The 14,505-nt window shown below is 61.3% G+C and overlaps 1 protein-coding gene across 3 annotated transcripts in view; it reads left to right on the plus strand.

Annotated features, from left to right (window-relative positions):
- COL5A1 (collagen type V alpha 1 chain) overlaps positions 1–14,505 on the plus strand; it is a 154,090-nt gene that overhangs the window by 79,926 nt on the left and 59,659 nt on the right. For all 3 annotated transcript variants that reach the window (XM_027104392.1, XM_027104393.1, XM_027104394.1), the window contains exons 13-25: positions 731–823; positions 2,325–2,381; positions 3,228–3,281; positions 3,618–3,671; positions 6,067–6,120; positions 7,434–7,487; positions 8,681–8,734; positions 10,365–10,409; positions 11,857–11,910; positions 12,477–12,521; positions 13,110–13,163; positions 13,396–13,440; positions 14,341–14,394. In XM_027104392.1, the coding sequence (XP_026960193.1) occupies positions 731–823; positions 2,325–2,381; positions 3,228–3,281; positions 3,618–3,671; positions 6,067–6,120; positions 7,434–7,487; positions 8,681–8,734; positions 10,365–10,409; positions 11,857–11,910; positions 12,477–12,521; positions 13,110–13,163; positions 13,396–13,440; positions 14,341–14,394 (717 nt within the window). The remainder of the gene's footprint in view (positions 1–730; positions 824–2,324; positions 2,382–3,227; positions 3,282–3,617; positions 3,672–6,066; positions 6,121–7,433; positions 7,488–8,680; positions 8,735–10,364; positions 10,410–11,856; positions 11,911–12,476; positions 12,522–13,109; positions 13,164–13,395; positions 13,441–14,340; positions 14,395–14,505) is intronic.

The raw sequence follows: 14,505 nt of genomic DNA on the forward strand, positions 1-14,505 counted from the left end.
AACCTGGGCCGACTGTCTTGTAGATACAGACCCCTTGGGGCTGTTCTGCTGACACGGCAGGGTGGACACCAGGGTCAAGGGCTCCACCTCTGCCGGCGTCCAGGGCTGGCCCCTCCTAAGGGAACGGAGTTCCGCTCTGCGGGAAGCTGTGTGGTGTCTGCTTCCGTCACCACACACCTGCCTTCTCCACTCGGACCCCCGTGCCAGCCGGCCCCTCCTTGAACTTGGCCTGCTCGTGACTTTGCGGGTCCTCACGGGGAGCCCAGGCCGGGAGGGCGAGCATGATGGAGGGCTGGTCTGGGCCCATGTCAGTTTCTCCGTGAGCCCGTGTGCCCGGGAGACTGGGTGCAGCTCAAGAGACCCTGCGTGGACCTCTCGCCTCCCTGCTGGGCCTCAGTGCGGGGTTTGCACCGGGCCCTGGGCTCTTCCTTTAAATAAATCGGGGCCGTGGGGTCTCAGGTGAGATGCCGCAGGTGCCGGAAAGGGCTTCCCGCTGCAGGGAGGCTCTCCGGGCGGCCCCAGGGCTGAAATTGGCCGGCAGGGCTGGAGCAGCCCTGTGCTGGCAGTTGGGTGGCGTGACCGAGACGGGGACTGGGGCTGGAAGCTGCCCATCCGGACTCTCCAAGGCTCTGCTGTTGCCAGGGAGGCCGACGGGCACCGCCTCAGCCCTGGGGTCCAGAGTGGGCACCACGTCGGTGTGCCCCTGGTGACCCCAGTCTTACACCTACAGTTCCGGTTCGGAGGGGGCGGCGATGCGGGCTCCAAAGGACCCATGGTCTCGGCCCAGGAGTCCCAAGCTCAAGCCATCCTCCAGCAGGCCCGGGTGAGTGGGGCCTGGGGCCGGGGGGCTGGGGGGCAGAGCCTGGCCCCACGGGGCTCGGGGCCCAGCTTGGAGGGGAGGTGCCTCTGGCCAGCTTGGGTGTGCGTGTCCGAGTCAGGATCCTGCGGGGATCGCCATCCCTGTGCATTTGGGGGACCCGGGTGAGCACCAGGAAAGGTGGGGGAGGTTTCTTAGGGGTCCTCGCCCACACCGGGGGTCCAGGTTCCTGGATGAGGACGGCTGCTGAGCCCCTCTGGCACCTCCTGACCCCGTGCGCCCAGCTTCAGCCGTCCGCTGCCCTCCCCTGGGCTCTGGGGATGGAGAGACCCCCGCCATGTACTCCTGGCAGGGGCTCCCTGTGATGGGCTGGGCCGAGCCCGACGCCCCGGGGAGAGCCCGTGGGCCCCAGAGCTCCTGGCCCAGCCTGGGGGTCCCAAGGAGCACTTGCCCCATTACTGCTCTGCTCTTGGTAGACGAGCTGATGAGCGAATCGTGTTTCTAATTGACGAGGCTCCAGGTTGCTGACTGCCTGTGATAAGAGCAGATGCCCCCGGCGGGGTGGGTGACGGTGGAGTGCCCGTAATGGGGCACTGCAACAAGCTGCTAAGTAGTCCCTTGTTTGGCAACATTTATGGAGCTCTGGCGCAGCGGATAGATGCTAACGATCGGAACGTGTGGATAACGAATTACAGGGCGGCGGGTACTGAGTCGTTGCTGCGGAACACATTGTCGTGTGATATAATCAGCGGGTAGCAAACCCCATCACCTGCCACCGGCTTTACTGACGGGCCGGCCTGGCTGGCCTTCGAATATGTGTGTGTTTTGACTGAAGTCAAGTGGGCGATGGGCTCCCAAGAAGATTTTATAACACAAAATCTTCCAAAATTAAAATGGCATCATGCAGGGGAAACAGTCTCAGAGTGGCGTGGAGGAAGCCCTCTAAGAAAGCAGGCTGAGCTGTGTGGCGGCAGCTGGGAGGCGTGGAGCCACCTGGGCAGGTGTCTAGGTGGGGCCCTGGGTGGCTGAGGCTCCCTGGCTGCCTCTCCTGGGCATGACTTAGTTCACCCTACGAGGGCTCCCCGATACCTCCCCGGTCGCTGGAAGTGCCTCTCGTGGAACCCTAACCCAGCCCGGAAGCGGGGCTGCTTCTCATGCTTACTCTGCGGGGTGCAGGGCTGAGGGCAGGCCCTGCCTGTGCGAGGCCAGCTGGGGAGAAGGAGGCAGTCAGCAGGAGGCTCTGAGCAGCCAGGTGGGTGGAGTGCCCATCCCCAAAGCGGGGAGTGGGCACCCACCTGGCTCCCACCCCACCTCTGCCACTCTGTTTGTGGTTGTTGCCGGGAGCCCAGAGGATCGGAGAAAGTGGGTCTGGGGGTCCATGTGACCTCCGTCCCCAGAGGCTCCTGTCCTTGGCCTCTGATATCGGCCCCCCTTCCCACCTGGCACGTCTCACCTGTCGGTACAGGTAAACCAGCCATTTCTCAGCGTGTCCCGTTTTCCCTTTCAGCTGGCGTTGAGGGGGCCGGCTGGCCCGATGGGTCTTACTGGGAGACCCGGCCCCATGGTAAGTAGTCATGGGGGAGCCTGGGGGAGCCCAAGGGATGGGGTGCCTTCCCTTCCCGCTGCCCCCCAGCCCATCAGGCTCCCAGCTTATCCAGGTCAGAGCACACTTTACGTCACTGGGACCTTGGGGCAGGAGGGGCCTGGGCGGGCGGGGCCTGTGGTGCCCTGGGGGCTGGGAAGCCCTCACACTTGCACTGGCTACGACTTTACCTCGTGACCCCAGGGGCTCCAAGCCTCTTTCTTTTGAGGCTGCCATCCCTCTTTGTAGTCGAGACCACCTCAGTGTGGGGCAGACCCCGATTCTAGCCCCCTGCCTGGCCCCTGCTGCACGAGCCTCGGGCAGCCAGACACACTCGGGGCAGTGAAGGGGGCCCCTGGGGGTGTGCACGGCCCTTGAAGCTTGCAAGGAGCCGGAGGATTGAAGCGCACAGTGCCCCCACCCCATTCCCTGTGTGGGGTAGGCTTGGCCCCTGGCCCCAGGTCTGCGTCGGTGCCCTCCCAGCATCTGGGGGTCTTGCCCTGCAGTGGGCGAGGATGTCCACACACGGCCCTGGGCTACGGGCTGTGACAGACCGTGGTCAGATCCATCCTGGAGAGAAGCGAGCGTGTTCTGAGCTCGTGGCCCTCGTGCGCGCCACTGGCCAGGATTTCCCTCAAACTTGGGAAGAGATGCACACGAGGAAAAGTGACTGCTTGTCCCTCGGGTTCTGTCCAAGGCAGCCGGCCGGGCTCTGTGGGAGCCCTGCCCACGGGCCAGTCCTGTGTCCCTTCTGCTTCCCGACCCTTCCCCAGTCACCCCTACAGCCTGTACCTGCCGGGCATCCCCTAACCAGACGTGTCTCCCCAGGGCCCTCCCGGGAGCGGAGGTCTGAAGGGCGAGCCGGGAGACATGGGGCCTCAGGTATGTACCCCCCTCACCTTCCTCTGTCTGAAGGGGCGCCCCCTGGAAGGCGGTGCCCCCAATGCCGCATTTCGTCAAGGAAGTAGCGGGAGTTGCCATCACCTGATGCAAAGCTGGATGCAGGACAGCAGTGGTGTCAGCAGCAGGGGACCGAGCTGGCTGTTTTCGGTCCCCGCCCTCAGGGCAGTGGGTCCCGCACCCTGTCCTGCTGTTGCCCACGTGCTGGCAGCTGGGACAGTAGCCACGGGCCAGGTGGACGAGCACGGGGACCAGGCTTTGCTTTTTCCCTCTGAAAAACAGACACGCTACTGACCTTTGTCCTCTGATTTGTGACAGGGTCCCCGGGGTTTGCAGGGCCCACCTGGCCCGTCGGGAAAGCCTGGAAGAAGGGTGAGTAGTTCTCAGTGACAGCGGCTGGGCCATGGATGGGGCGGGAGCCTGCGGTGCGTTTGCCCCGGTCACGCTGCATCTTACCGGCTAGGCTTGGCCCAGCTGCTCCCCTCCCTTCAGAGGGCGTGTCTGTGTCCAAGGCTGGGTGGGTCCCGTTCCACGGGGGCAGCGAGCTGCCCCGCCCCTGCCCCCAGCCTCTGTCCCGAGCATGTGAACGTAGTTTAACAAACATGTTTAATTAAAGCAATTTCCCAGGCTCTTGGGGAGCAAGAATGGAAAAGACAAAATGATCAGTGGTCCTTTCTTCGGGGGCAGCCTCATTTCTCCAGAAATGGCTTTGGTTTGGGGGAAATGGCCGGCCGGCTGCTCGGGCCCCCGCACCTTACCTGTGCTCCTGGACTCCTGGGTTCTCTGTTTGGGTTGTAATTTTAGTGGACGAAACTGCTTTGCTTCCATAAGACCGTGGCTACTGACAGAGAGTGCGCGTTTATAACCTAATGTAAATTGATGAACACCATCCAGTTGAGCTCGGGAAATCCTCATTAACCCACATGAGGCTCTAACTAGTGGATCTTTTCATCGAGTGAATCTTTCTACCGAATGAAAAAATTACACGTTCTTGTGTTGTATTTATACCTAGATGAAGCCCTGCAAGGAATGGTGGGTCGCCACTGAGCTGCAAAGTATTGCTTTAGCTGCAAAGTATACAAGGCAAAAATGCATAATTCCTTAGTGGTTACAGGGCCTCTGTCCTGGGAGTTAATTGTAGTTGCAAGGCAAGGGATGGAGTGAGCAGCATTCAGGCACGGCTGTCTCAGGCTGGCCCCTCAAGGCTGCAGCTTCACGGATCGTGGAGGGGACCCAGGCACGAGGCAGAGGGGTGCACGGATGATTCTAAAAGGACCACTGATGCCGGAATTCAGGGGTTCTTGGTAGACAGTGAGGCGGCTTATCTTGGATCTGGTTCTGAAAGGCATTTTATTTCTTTGAGGGTCTTTTGTATCTCTGTAAACACTTACTGTCAAGTTTCAGTGGACACAGTTTCTCGGTCAGGGAGAGGTGAAAACTGGAAAGGGGAGGATGCCAGCGATGGTTCGTAGGGTGACTCGTGGCAGAGACCACCGGCATCAGGGCCGTGGATACGCATGTGCTGGAGGAATGAGGCTGGAGAGGAGGGGACGGTGGGAGGGGCTCAAGGCCGCATGGCGGGCTGTCCCTTTAGTTCTTTGTGCAGTGCGGAGCCCGTCAGCGTGAGAGAAGTGTCCGGCCGTTTGCCCGCAATGTCCTGCAGTGAAATCCTGTCAGCTCTTCTGACAGATTTCTCTCGATTCCTGAAAGCGTTTGGAAATTTGAGGAGAGGCTCCCGGTCGGGCCCTCTGTTCACGGGGTCACGTCCGCGTTCCGCCTGGGGCTGCGTTGCTCGGGTGCATGTTCCGAGATGACTTTTCCTCCCTGGCGGTTCCTTGTAACCTTTCACCTGGGGTGCGCAGGCCGCCTCCTGGTGGTCCCCCCAGACCCTCGCCGCTTTCGTGCTGCCCTCCCCGTCCTGGTCGTGCCGTGAGGCCTTTCTGCCCGTCAGCGCAGCCCCGGTGGCCCTGGCGAGGCCTCTTGGGTCAGGCACGTGTGGCCTGGAGAGGACGTGGTGTTGATCTGGGCCAGGGATGTATGCTCAGCTGCCTGACGTTCCTTATCAGCGAGTGGACATCTGCCATGGTCCCCGCCCCCATCTAGGTGGCCTCACGCCTGGCAGGCTCTCCTGGGGGACTGCGGCCTTTATCGGGCACCCTGGTAGGTCGGGGCCCTGTCCTCCAGCCCCAGGTGGGGACCATGGGCCTGCTGCCCCGGCTGGAAGGAATGGCCGTGGGAGTGGCCCCCGGGCATGGAGGGTCGAGCTCACCGTCCAGACCCTGCCTGGGGGCGGCTGCATGGCCTTCGAGAGCCAGCCCACCCCTCTGGGCCTCACTTTCCTCCCCCTCCATCGCACTAACCAGATGCTTTCTCTCGCCCTGTGGCTCTCTGGGCTTTCCCTTGATGTCAGCTGGTGGACAGGACATGTGCTGATGTCAGGGGCGGGCTCTCTCCCGGGTTGTGAAGCGGGTCCCACGGACCCACACGGCCCCTGGGTCGCCCCCCATCACACCGTCTCGTGCATACCACGTCCTCACCAACACAGGGGGGCAAGCACGTTAGCCCCGCTCCAAGGTTCAGGATGGCGAGGCTCGGGAGGGCCAGAACCTGCGTACGGCAGCCGGGACTCCGGACTGGGGTCCCCTGGGCCAGCCGGGCCCCCCGGGGCTGTGGAAACCTCCGCTTGGTGTCACAGGGAGCCTCCGCTCAGAGCTCTCGGTAAGCCGGCCACTGCTGTGTACTGACAGTTTGCCCCGCTCCGTTCCAGGGGCGAGCGGGCAGCGACGGAGCAAGAGGCATGCCTGGACAGACTGGCCCCAAGGTAGGTGCCGCCCGCCGCCTCCTGGTGCCCGTTCCTCGGTCAGCGTCACCACGGCATCAGCACGTGCTCGTGTGACGGGTATGGTTGTGCTGACACGTGATGACTCAGACATTTGCGCTCATCTGGGGGTAGGACCTCGGGGGTTGGAAGGTTCAGTTTGGGTCAGCTCCTCTGGCACGCTGGCACAAAGACGGGGGCTGGTGGGGAGAATTTCATGGGTCTCTCACAAGTCCACGGGGCAGGAGGTCCTCTTGCCGAGATTTGGGGTGTCTGAGCTCTTCGGAGTTGCAGGGAGCGAGTAGACTGCGCGTGGGTGACCGTGGAGCTGAGGCGTGTGCGTGTGCCCCGGGGGCAGCCGCGGGAGCCCGGGGAAGCCCCACCCCTCCCGGGTTCGGAGGTTCGGTGTGCCCATCCCTCTGTCCCCGAATCTGGGATGAAACTCCCGCTGTTCCTGGTCGACCCTTCCTTCTCGGCCCTGGAAGCGTTCGTCTAAAGCCCGTACAAGGTGCTGGAGGAAGTGCTGACTTTCTCCAGCGAGGAGCCCGCAGTGGGGACAGCAGCTGTTCTCAGGGGTCCCCAAACCCCCCACGGGGCACTGCACCTGCTCCCCCGGTAACTGGCGTGGATTGGCCCTCGGGTGCTCCTGCGAGCGCTGAGCGAACGAGCGGCCCTGGTTTTCAGGGACGTGCGGTGACGGAGGAGGAGAAGGTTCCTGAATCTGTCCCAGTAGCTTACGGCCTTCTTTCACCAACAAAAGTATTCAAGCCTGAACTAGTCTTCTCCTGACTTCAATCCCACATGGCTTGCAACACCCATGAGGCGGGGAGCTGGACTCCAGGAGGCCACCTGGGTGGCAGAAGGAGGGCTGGCCGGGGAGCTGGGGTGCCCGAGGGTGGGCGGAGCTGGGCCATCCGCCAGATGGGTAGGCGCACCTGCTGTGTGCGGGCGGCACTCTGAGCCCCGAGGGTGTCGAGATAAGAGGCACAGGCAGACAGCAGGTGCACGTGCGCGCACACACACACACCCCGACTTCGCAGCCATCACCCCAAACGCTGAGGTCTCAGGACCCTCTGGGCCGCTGTCTGTGGCTCTGGGACAGAGGTCATCTTTCTGTTTGCAGCCTTTGTTGGTGTTTTGGGGAAAAGCATTGGGATGATGGACCCAAGGCTGTGGAATGTGTGATGGGGCGGCAGCCAGGGGCCCCTCCGCGGGGTCCTGGGGCCCCGGGTGCACAGGTGCTGCATAGACTGTGGCCCGAGGCAGGTGGAGCGGCCGTGTGGCACGGGCTGAGCTGCCCTCTGTCCTCCTCGCAGGGTGACCGCGGCTTCGATGGCCTGGCTGGGCTGCCGGGAGAGAAGGGCCACCGGGTGAGTGTTTCCTCTCTGGGAGCTGCTGGGGGAGGTGCTGTCGGGAGGCTCTTCTGGGCAGCCTTAGGCTTCCTGGGGGGTTGGGCACTCGATTCCAAAGTGGTCGTTGGTGAGCCTCATGAGGCTGGGGCAGTGGACTTAGACGCGGGCATGACATCCTTGGGGATGGAAGGTCAGCCCAAGGAGAGCCGATTTCGCACCCGCAGCTGATGGCGAAAGAGCCAGTGGCCCCCTCGAGTGGGTGAGGCAGGGAATGTGGAGCTCCCGTGGGAAACCCACTCTGTTAAGGGGCCCTCCACACCTTCAGGAAACCCAGGGGCTGCCCTTTTGGCACCCGAGGACCCTTCTCACCGTTAAGGGGTGGCTCCAGGAGGCGGGCTGGTCCCACGTGACCGCCCCGTGGATGGGGGTCGGGGTGCAGGCTGCAGCCGGGGGCCCGCCTGTTATCTTGCCCGGTCCCACGTGTCCCCATGAGATGCTCTTTGCAGCCCTTAACCTGTTTTCTCTGATGTAGATGATGCCTCTTTCATGTTTTGGCATGTCCTGGGCATGCAGGCACACGCACGTGTGCACGTGAACACACACACACACGCACACACACGCACGCACGCTGTTGATTCTGTCGTAAGGGTCACCGTCATGTCTGCCGCCCTGAGAAGTGGCTCGTGTGCCTTAGCCAGAGCTTCTTCACCCATGTTCTCCGACACTCATGGGGAGACCGGGGGGAAGGGCCAGTCCGTGGGACTGACAGAGGAGCACGTACTGAGCACCGATGGTGTGCAAGGCCTGAAGCTGCAGGGGTGTCAGGTGGACCAGCGCTGACCTTCACAGTGCAGAGTGCTGGCCCTTTCAGGGGGCGTGCAGGGCTGGGGTGTGCCCCTGCTTCACACGGAGAGGTCAGCAGGGTGCAGCTCAGACCCAGGTGTCCTGGGGTGCCCGCCGGTCCCTGGGTGCCGGTCCAGCCGACCCTCCTCCAGGACACCGAGTCCCGGGTTGAGAGTCCTGCCAGCCAGCTTTGCAGCCCGTCACGCCAGGAGGCCCTGTCTCCAAAGGGGTCCTCTGTGACTCTGGGAAAGTCTTGGGAGGCGGTGGGGATTTTCAGTCTCAGAAGCAGAGAAAGACGACATGGGGGGCTTGAGACAGCCGTGCGTGTCTGCCCGCGGGCCTAACGCTGACCCTGCTTGGCTTCCCAGGGCGACCCTGGTCCTTCTGGCCCTCCAGGACCTCCAGGGGAAGATGGAGAAAGGGTACGTATCCTGCTCTGTGTGGGCCACACCTGCTGCCCGTCTCCTCGGTGAAAACTGCACAAGATGCTGGCAGCAGTGATCGGCACCTGCATCGGCGGGAGGGGAGTTGATGGGAGTGGACAGTCGGCCACACAGGACTTCTTTCCTGTAGAAGCAGATCTCAGACCTTGATGTTGGGGGAGCCGACAAGCTCCGTGTCTGAGTGAGGGGCGGACAGAGGCAGCGAGTGGCAGAGCTTGGGATTTGGGGTGAGGAGTGAGGTGCAGAGAGTCCAGAAAATGACCTTCCTTGGCCCTGGAGGTGGGGACAAGGTGAGGGAAGCGTGTGGACAGAGCGAGGGGCGGTGATGCCATCCAAGGTCAGGGCCTGGGCTAGGTCGGGCGCTCAGGTGGGCTCTGCCCCGCGTCCTGGTTCTGTCAGGTGCGTCTTGGTGGGGCTGCAGACCAAGCGATGTCCCTAGATGGAAGCACAGCCCTCCTGTGGCAGAGAAGCCTGCGGCCCCTCTCCCTCCGTGCGCCCCAGTCACTTAGACAGTTTCTTCGGGCGTTAGGGGTATTTGGGGGACAGGTTTAGAAGCCCCAGTACCTGGGAAAGAGGGGCATGCCTGTCCTGACAGCTCCTGGGCTGTGGCATCATCAGGGCACTGTCTCCTGTTGGGGCCTCAGCCTGCACGGTCCACTGTAAGATGAGAGAGGGGAGAGGGGTCCCCAGATGTCTGTGCTTCTGGAATGAGGAGGTGCATGCAGGTGCACGCGCGTGCACGCGTGTGTGTGTGTGCATGCGTGTGCAGGGCTGTGTGTGTGCATGTGCACTGTGAGTGGGTATGTGTGCGTGCATTTGCAGTGTGTCTGTGTGCATGTGGGTGTGTGTGTGCGTGCACGTGCCTGCACAGGGTGTGTGCATGTGTGCGCTGAAGGAAGGAGGAGGGGGCAGTGCCTTGATGGAGAGAAGCGGGGTGTGAACAAGCATCTCCTGGTCGTGAACCAGGCAAGCTAAGGCAGCTTTCCTTGTAGAGCCAGAAGGAAAGACTCATCCTGGTTTGCTCCCCGTCTGTGTTTAAGACGTTAGGGCCCCTTGGGGTTGGCCCAGGGCATCTGGTGATTCTCTCAGGATCCTGCCCTACACCAGTTTCTATCATTCATGTCTCTACCTTTCATCTGTCTATCTATTATCTATCTATATGTATTTATTTCTATCATCTATCTATGATCTACCTATTATCTATTCATCAAGCTACCTACCTACTATTTATCGATCCTCTACCTATTTATCTGTTATCTATACATCATCTCTCTCTATTTTGCTGTCTTTCTACCTATCTGCCATCTATCTCTGCCTAGTTTCTGCCATTCTAGTTTTCATCCGTGTCTTTACCTGTCAGGTAACCATTGATTTTTCCTGCCCAGCTTTCCCCTCACTGGGGCTGTGAGCCCCAAACCCCGCCTTTTACCTGCAGCCTTTGGGAGTGGGGACACTCGGCGCTTTGCCTGCTGGCGCAGGGACTAGTAACTGGCATATGCTGAAGCAGCCCCAGGCCAAAGAATCCTGCACGGATGAAGGAAAAATTGTCTCTCTCGTGTCCAGGTTTTATGGCTTATCCCTAAAATCCTGCCTCTTTTCTCCCCCGTAGGGTGACGATGGAGAAGTCGGGCCCAGAGGGCTGCCCGGGGAGCCTGTAAGTCCACTGACTGGGTGGGCTTCTGTGTCTCCTCCTTGATGCTCTAGCCAGAATCAGGGATCGACTCAGAGCATAGATTCGAGAGGGGCTCAGCCTTGAGACACACAGATCTGGGGATCTCCCGGGAAAGGAACGGGTGAGGTGGGCGGACAGTGCTAAGGAGTCAGCCTGAGCCTTTGCCGGGGAGGAAGCCCCGGCCCCCGAGGGTCGTGGTTGGCACTCCAGGTACAGACGTGGTGGGTGTCCTGGGTCCATGATCGTGGGTGTCCAGGGCCCATGATGGTGGGTGTCCAGTGTCTATGATGGTGGGTGCCCAGGGTCCACCATGTTGGGTGTCCAGGGCCCATGATGGTGGGTGTCCAGTGTCTATGATGATGGGTGCCCAGGGTCCACCATGTTGGGTGTCCAGGGTCCATGATGGTGAGTGTCCAGTGTCTATGATGGTGGGTGCCCAGGGTCCACCATGTTGGGTGTCCAGGGTCCATCAGGGTAGGTGTCCAGGGGCAGTCCCTTGACCTGCCACACTTTCTGATGGCTACATTTTCCAAATAAAGAGTCCTCCAGGAGGGCGCCCCTACCCGGGCCTCCAGAAGCTCTTTACCTAAGCTGACTTCTGTTTAAGACCAGAGCGATTTCCTCAGTGACAAAGGGACATTAATTCCTTTTCACTTACTGTTACTTTTCAAACATCTCATTTTTGTTACCCACGTCAACGTGGCCATACACATCCGGGGACGTTAACTGAGGAGGAATATTGCAGGCGCTGCGTGGAAGAGAGCCCGCCCGGGGTCGGCGTTTGCACCTCCGCTTGGGACTAAATTACACCCTAGGTGTCTGGTTAGCCACAATGGGCGTTCATCAACACAGCTCCCCCCTTAACACGGGTCTAGGCGATGCCTTCTGGGTTATCAACTTCTGAAAAACATTTACGTGACTAGGTATTAAAAGAAGGAAGGGAACATTTAAGTGGCAATGAACGTGGGAAGCGTTTCTCTTCTAGTGCATCTGAGAAGGTCCTATCAAAATTAAAGGCACTCGAAATCGCGGTGCCTTGAAAGCCTCTAGCTCTCCAGCTGACAGGGAGGGAGGGAGCCATCCGGACGTGGGTCCTTCCCTGGCAGGTAGTGGCCGCTCTGTGGCCCCTGCCCCTGTGCGTGGGGCGGTTCCCACACACATATGCCCCTCCCGGCCAGGGAGCGGGTACTGAGCCCCTATCAGTTCTAGCCAGCCCTGCCTCTGGTTCCGAGAGCCCGGGTGGAGAGCTGGGGTGCGGTGAGGAGTTGAAGCAGAGGAGAAGGGGGAGTTGAGTTGGCCACACTCCCTGGGAGACCCGCCTCCGCAGCAGAGGCTCTGGGAAGAGGGGTGGCTGAGGGAGGCTGGGGACGGGGCAGGGGGCTGGGATTCCTGGCCAAGTCTGAACCTTCCTTGCTCTTTCCTCTCGCAGGGGCCTCGTGGTCTGCTGGGGCCGAAGGGGCCCCCAGGCCCTCCTGGACCTCCTGTAAGTCCTTCGCGTGTCTGTCCCATCCCTGCCCTCGAGATCCCGCCCCCAGCTTGTGGTCCACTCGGGCCTGCCGGCAGCTGCCCGCACTGACGGCTGTGCACGCTGCCCAGTGTTCGCGTTGGGTGTCCGTGGGGCCCTGATGCTCACCTGTGGGGGGCAGCCCCGGCAGGTGTGGGCTTGCAGGTGAAGGTGCAGGGTTCGCTCTGTCACCGGGACGCCCATTTCCCGCCCTTGAAAACACTTCCAGTAGCATCTTGGCAGCTCCTGGAGGGAGACAGAAGCCCGTGGTTCTGGCGGGGCTCATCCAGGGGGTGGCTTCCCCAGGGCTGGCCCCCCTGCCCAGCTGTCCGAGAACTCAGGGCTGCCCCACGTGATGCTGGGGCCTGGCAGCCCCGCTAAACCCTAGCCAATCTCGGGGTTTATTCGGGATCAAGCCTTTCCCCTCCCTCAGAGGGTGTGGCGTCCTCTGACATTGCGGGCGGGGACCAAGCTGTGTTGAGTGGACTTTTCCTGGGGAGCCTTGTTAATTTTCAGTCTCTTTTGTTTCAATGTCATTCATCCAGGGTGTGACGGGAATGGATGGCCAACCGGGCCCGAAAGGCAATGTGGTAAGTCTGGGGGTCCCGTGCCCCGGTCTCATGGAGATGACCCCTGGGCTCACTCCCAACTGCTCGGGGCAGGGGAGGGGGATCCGTGCCACCAAAACCAGATGGGGATGTGAGGGGGAGGGCGCAGACTCTGAGCCCCGGCCCCGTGAGGTGCAGGCCCCCAGCAGGAGAGCACGTTGTGAGATCCCGGAGTCGGTGCTTTGCTCCATCCAGAGCCCGACCGCGTCAGCACAGGTGTGGAGGGAAGCCTCTTTCTCGCTGTGCATGGCAAGCTGGTGGTGGCCAGGTGCTGTGACAGCGCCCACTGAGAGAGAGAGGGGTCTCATGCGTCTCTTTTAAGGGCCCGGGAGAATTTAGCTGGCGTGAGGATTTGGGAATTTTCAGCCGGGTGGGATATTTTCTGGTAGGTCCTGTCTCTTGCCCCTCCTGGCCAGCCGTCTGCCGTGCCTGCACAGACACAGGCATGTGCTTCCGGCCCGGGGGGGCCTGGATCTGGCCCCCTGCCTTCCCGTCTGGGCACGACAGCAGATTGCACCCCCTGCTCGCCCTCCAGAGCCCCCTTCAGTGCCTCACTTGTGTTTCCTGTAGGGTCCCCAGGGAGAGCCCGGCCCCCCGGGACAGCAGGGTAATCCAGGCGCCCAGGTGAGTGAGCCGGGTGGGCTTGTGGGCAGCGGGAGGTGCAGGTCTGCAGTGCCCGGGGCGTGAGCGGCCGCTGAGTGCAGCCCCGAGGGCCCCGCAGCCTGGAGGTGACCCAGGATGGGGTCGGCACCCAGATGAGGGAGCGGGTCGGGGGAAGATGGACAGATGGCAGGGAGGGGTTCTGAGTCAGTCGAAAAGTTCCCTGACCTTTCCTGCTCACTCTTTCCCCTCCCAGGGTCTTCCAGGCCCCCAGGGTGCAATTGGACCTCCAGGAGAAAAGGTAGGTGGGCTGAGCTGGGCATAGGGGTGCTTGCCTGTGGGGTGCATTAGGAGCACTGGTCACCAGCTTGTGGTGTGGACCTTTGTCCTTCCGTCCTTCCTTCCCTCCCTCCCTCTCTCCCCCCTCCCCCCTCTCTCCCCCCCCTCCTCCTCCCCACTTTCCTTCCTTCCCCCCCTCCCTTCTTTCCTTCCTTCCTTCCTTCCCTCCCTCCCTCTCTCCCCCCTCCCCCTCCCTTCTTTCCTGCCTTCCTTCCTCCCTCCCTTCCCTCCTTCCTTCCCTCCCTCCCTCCCTCCCTCCTTTCTCTAGCTATGTATAAGGTTGCTAGATTTGAGAAGAAGAACAGATACGGGACACTCAGTTAAATTTGAACTGTGTTGTCTGAAATTCCAGATTTAACTGGGCATCTCGTTTTGTTGTTTGTTTTGTTTTGTTTCTTCTTGCTAAATTTGGCAACCCTAAATATATCCTCGGCACCCCGAGTCCACATGCTGGGGACAGAACCGGAACCGGAGTCCTTGCACACCTTGTGGCTCAGCCCCAGGTGCCCAGTGAACTCAGCACCTGGGGCGGCACCGGCAGAGTGACCTCCAAGGGGCGGTTCTCAGTGCCTCATAGCCCCCGGCCGCCCCTGTTGGGGAACTCCTGACTTCACTTGGCGGGTGATTTTTTTCCGGTAGCAAAACTGAAGGCTCTGGAAACAGCAAAGGGTCCACTACCTTTGGGTGCTGCCCGCAGCTGGAAGCTTTGTAGCCAGCGGGAGCGGGTGCCTGTGAGCAACCTTTTTAAACAAATGCTCTTTGAGCAGAAATGTTGAAAAGTAACTTTGGGGGCTTGTAGAGAGGCTGGGCAGCTGAGGGGATCCCTGGGGCATCTGCTCATGGAGTCTGTGGTTTGTTCTAGGGGCCCCTGGGTAAACCAGGCCTCCCAGGAATGCCCGGTGCTGATGGACCCCCGGTGAGTACCACTGCCCACCTCACCCTTTACACCCCACCTGCCCATGTCCACCCAGGGGTGGGCACTGGGAATCTGGGCAAACGGCCCCTCCCCTCGCTCTCGAGACAGCCA

This window comes from Aethalodelphis obliquidens, unplaced genomic scaffold (genome assembly GCF_003676395.1).
Source record: "Aethalodelphis obliquidens isolate GAN/ISIS:26980383/991018 unplaced genomic scaffold, ASM367639v1 scaffold7, whole genome shotgun sequence".
Lineage (NCBI taxonomy): Eukaryota > Metazoa > Chordata > Mammalia > Artiodactyla > Delphinidae > Aethalodelphis > Aethalodelphis obliquidens.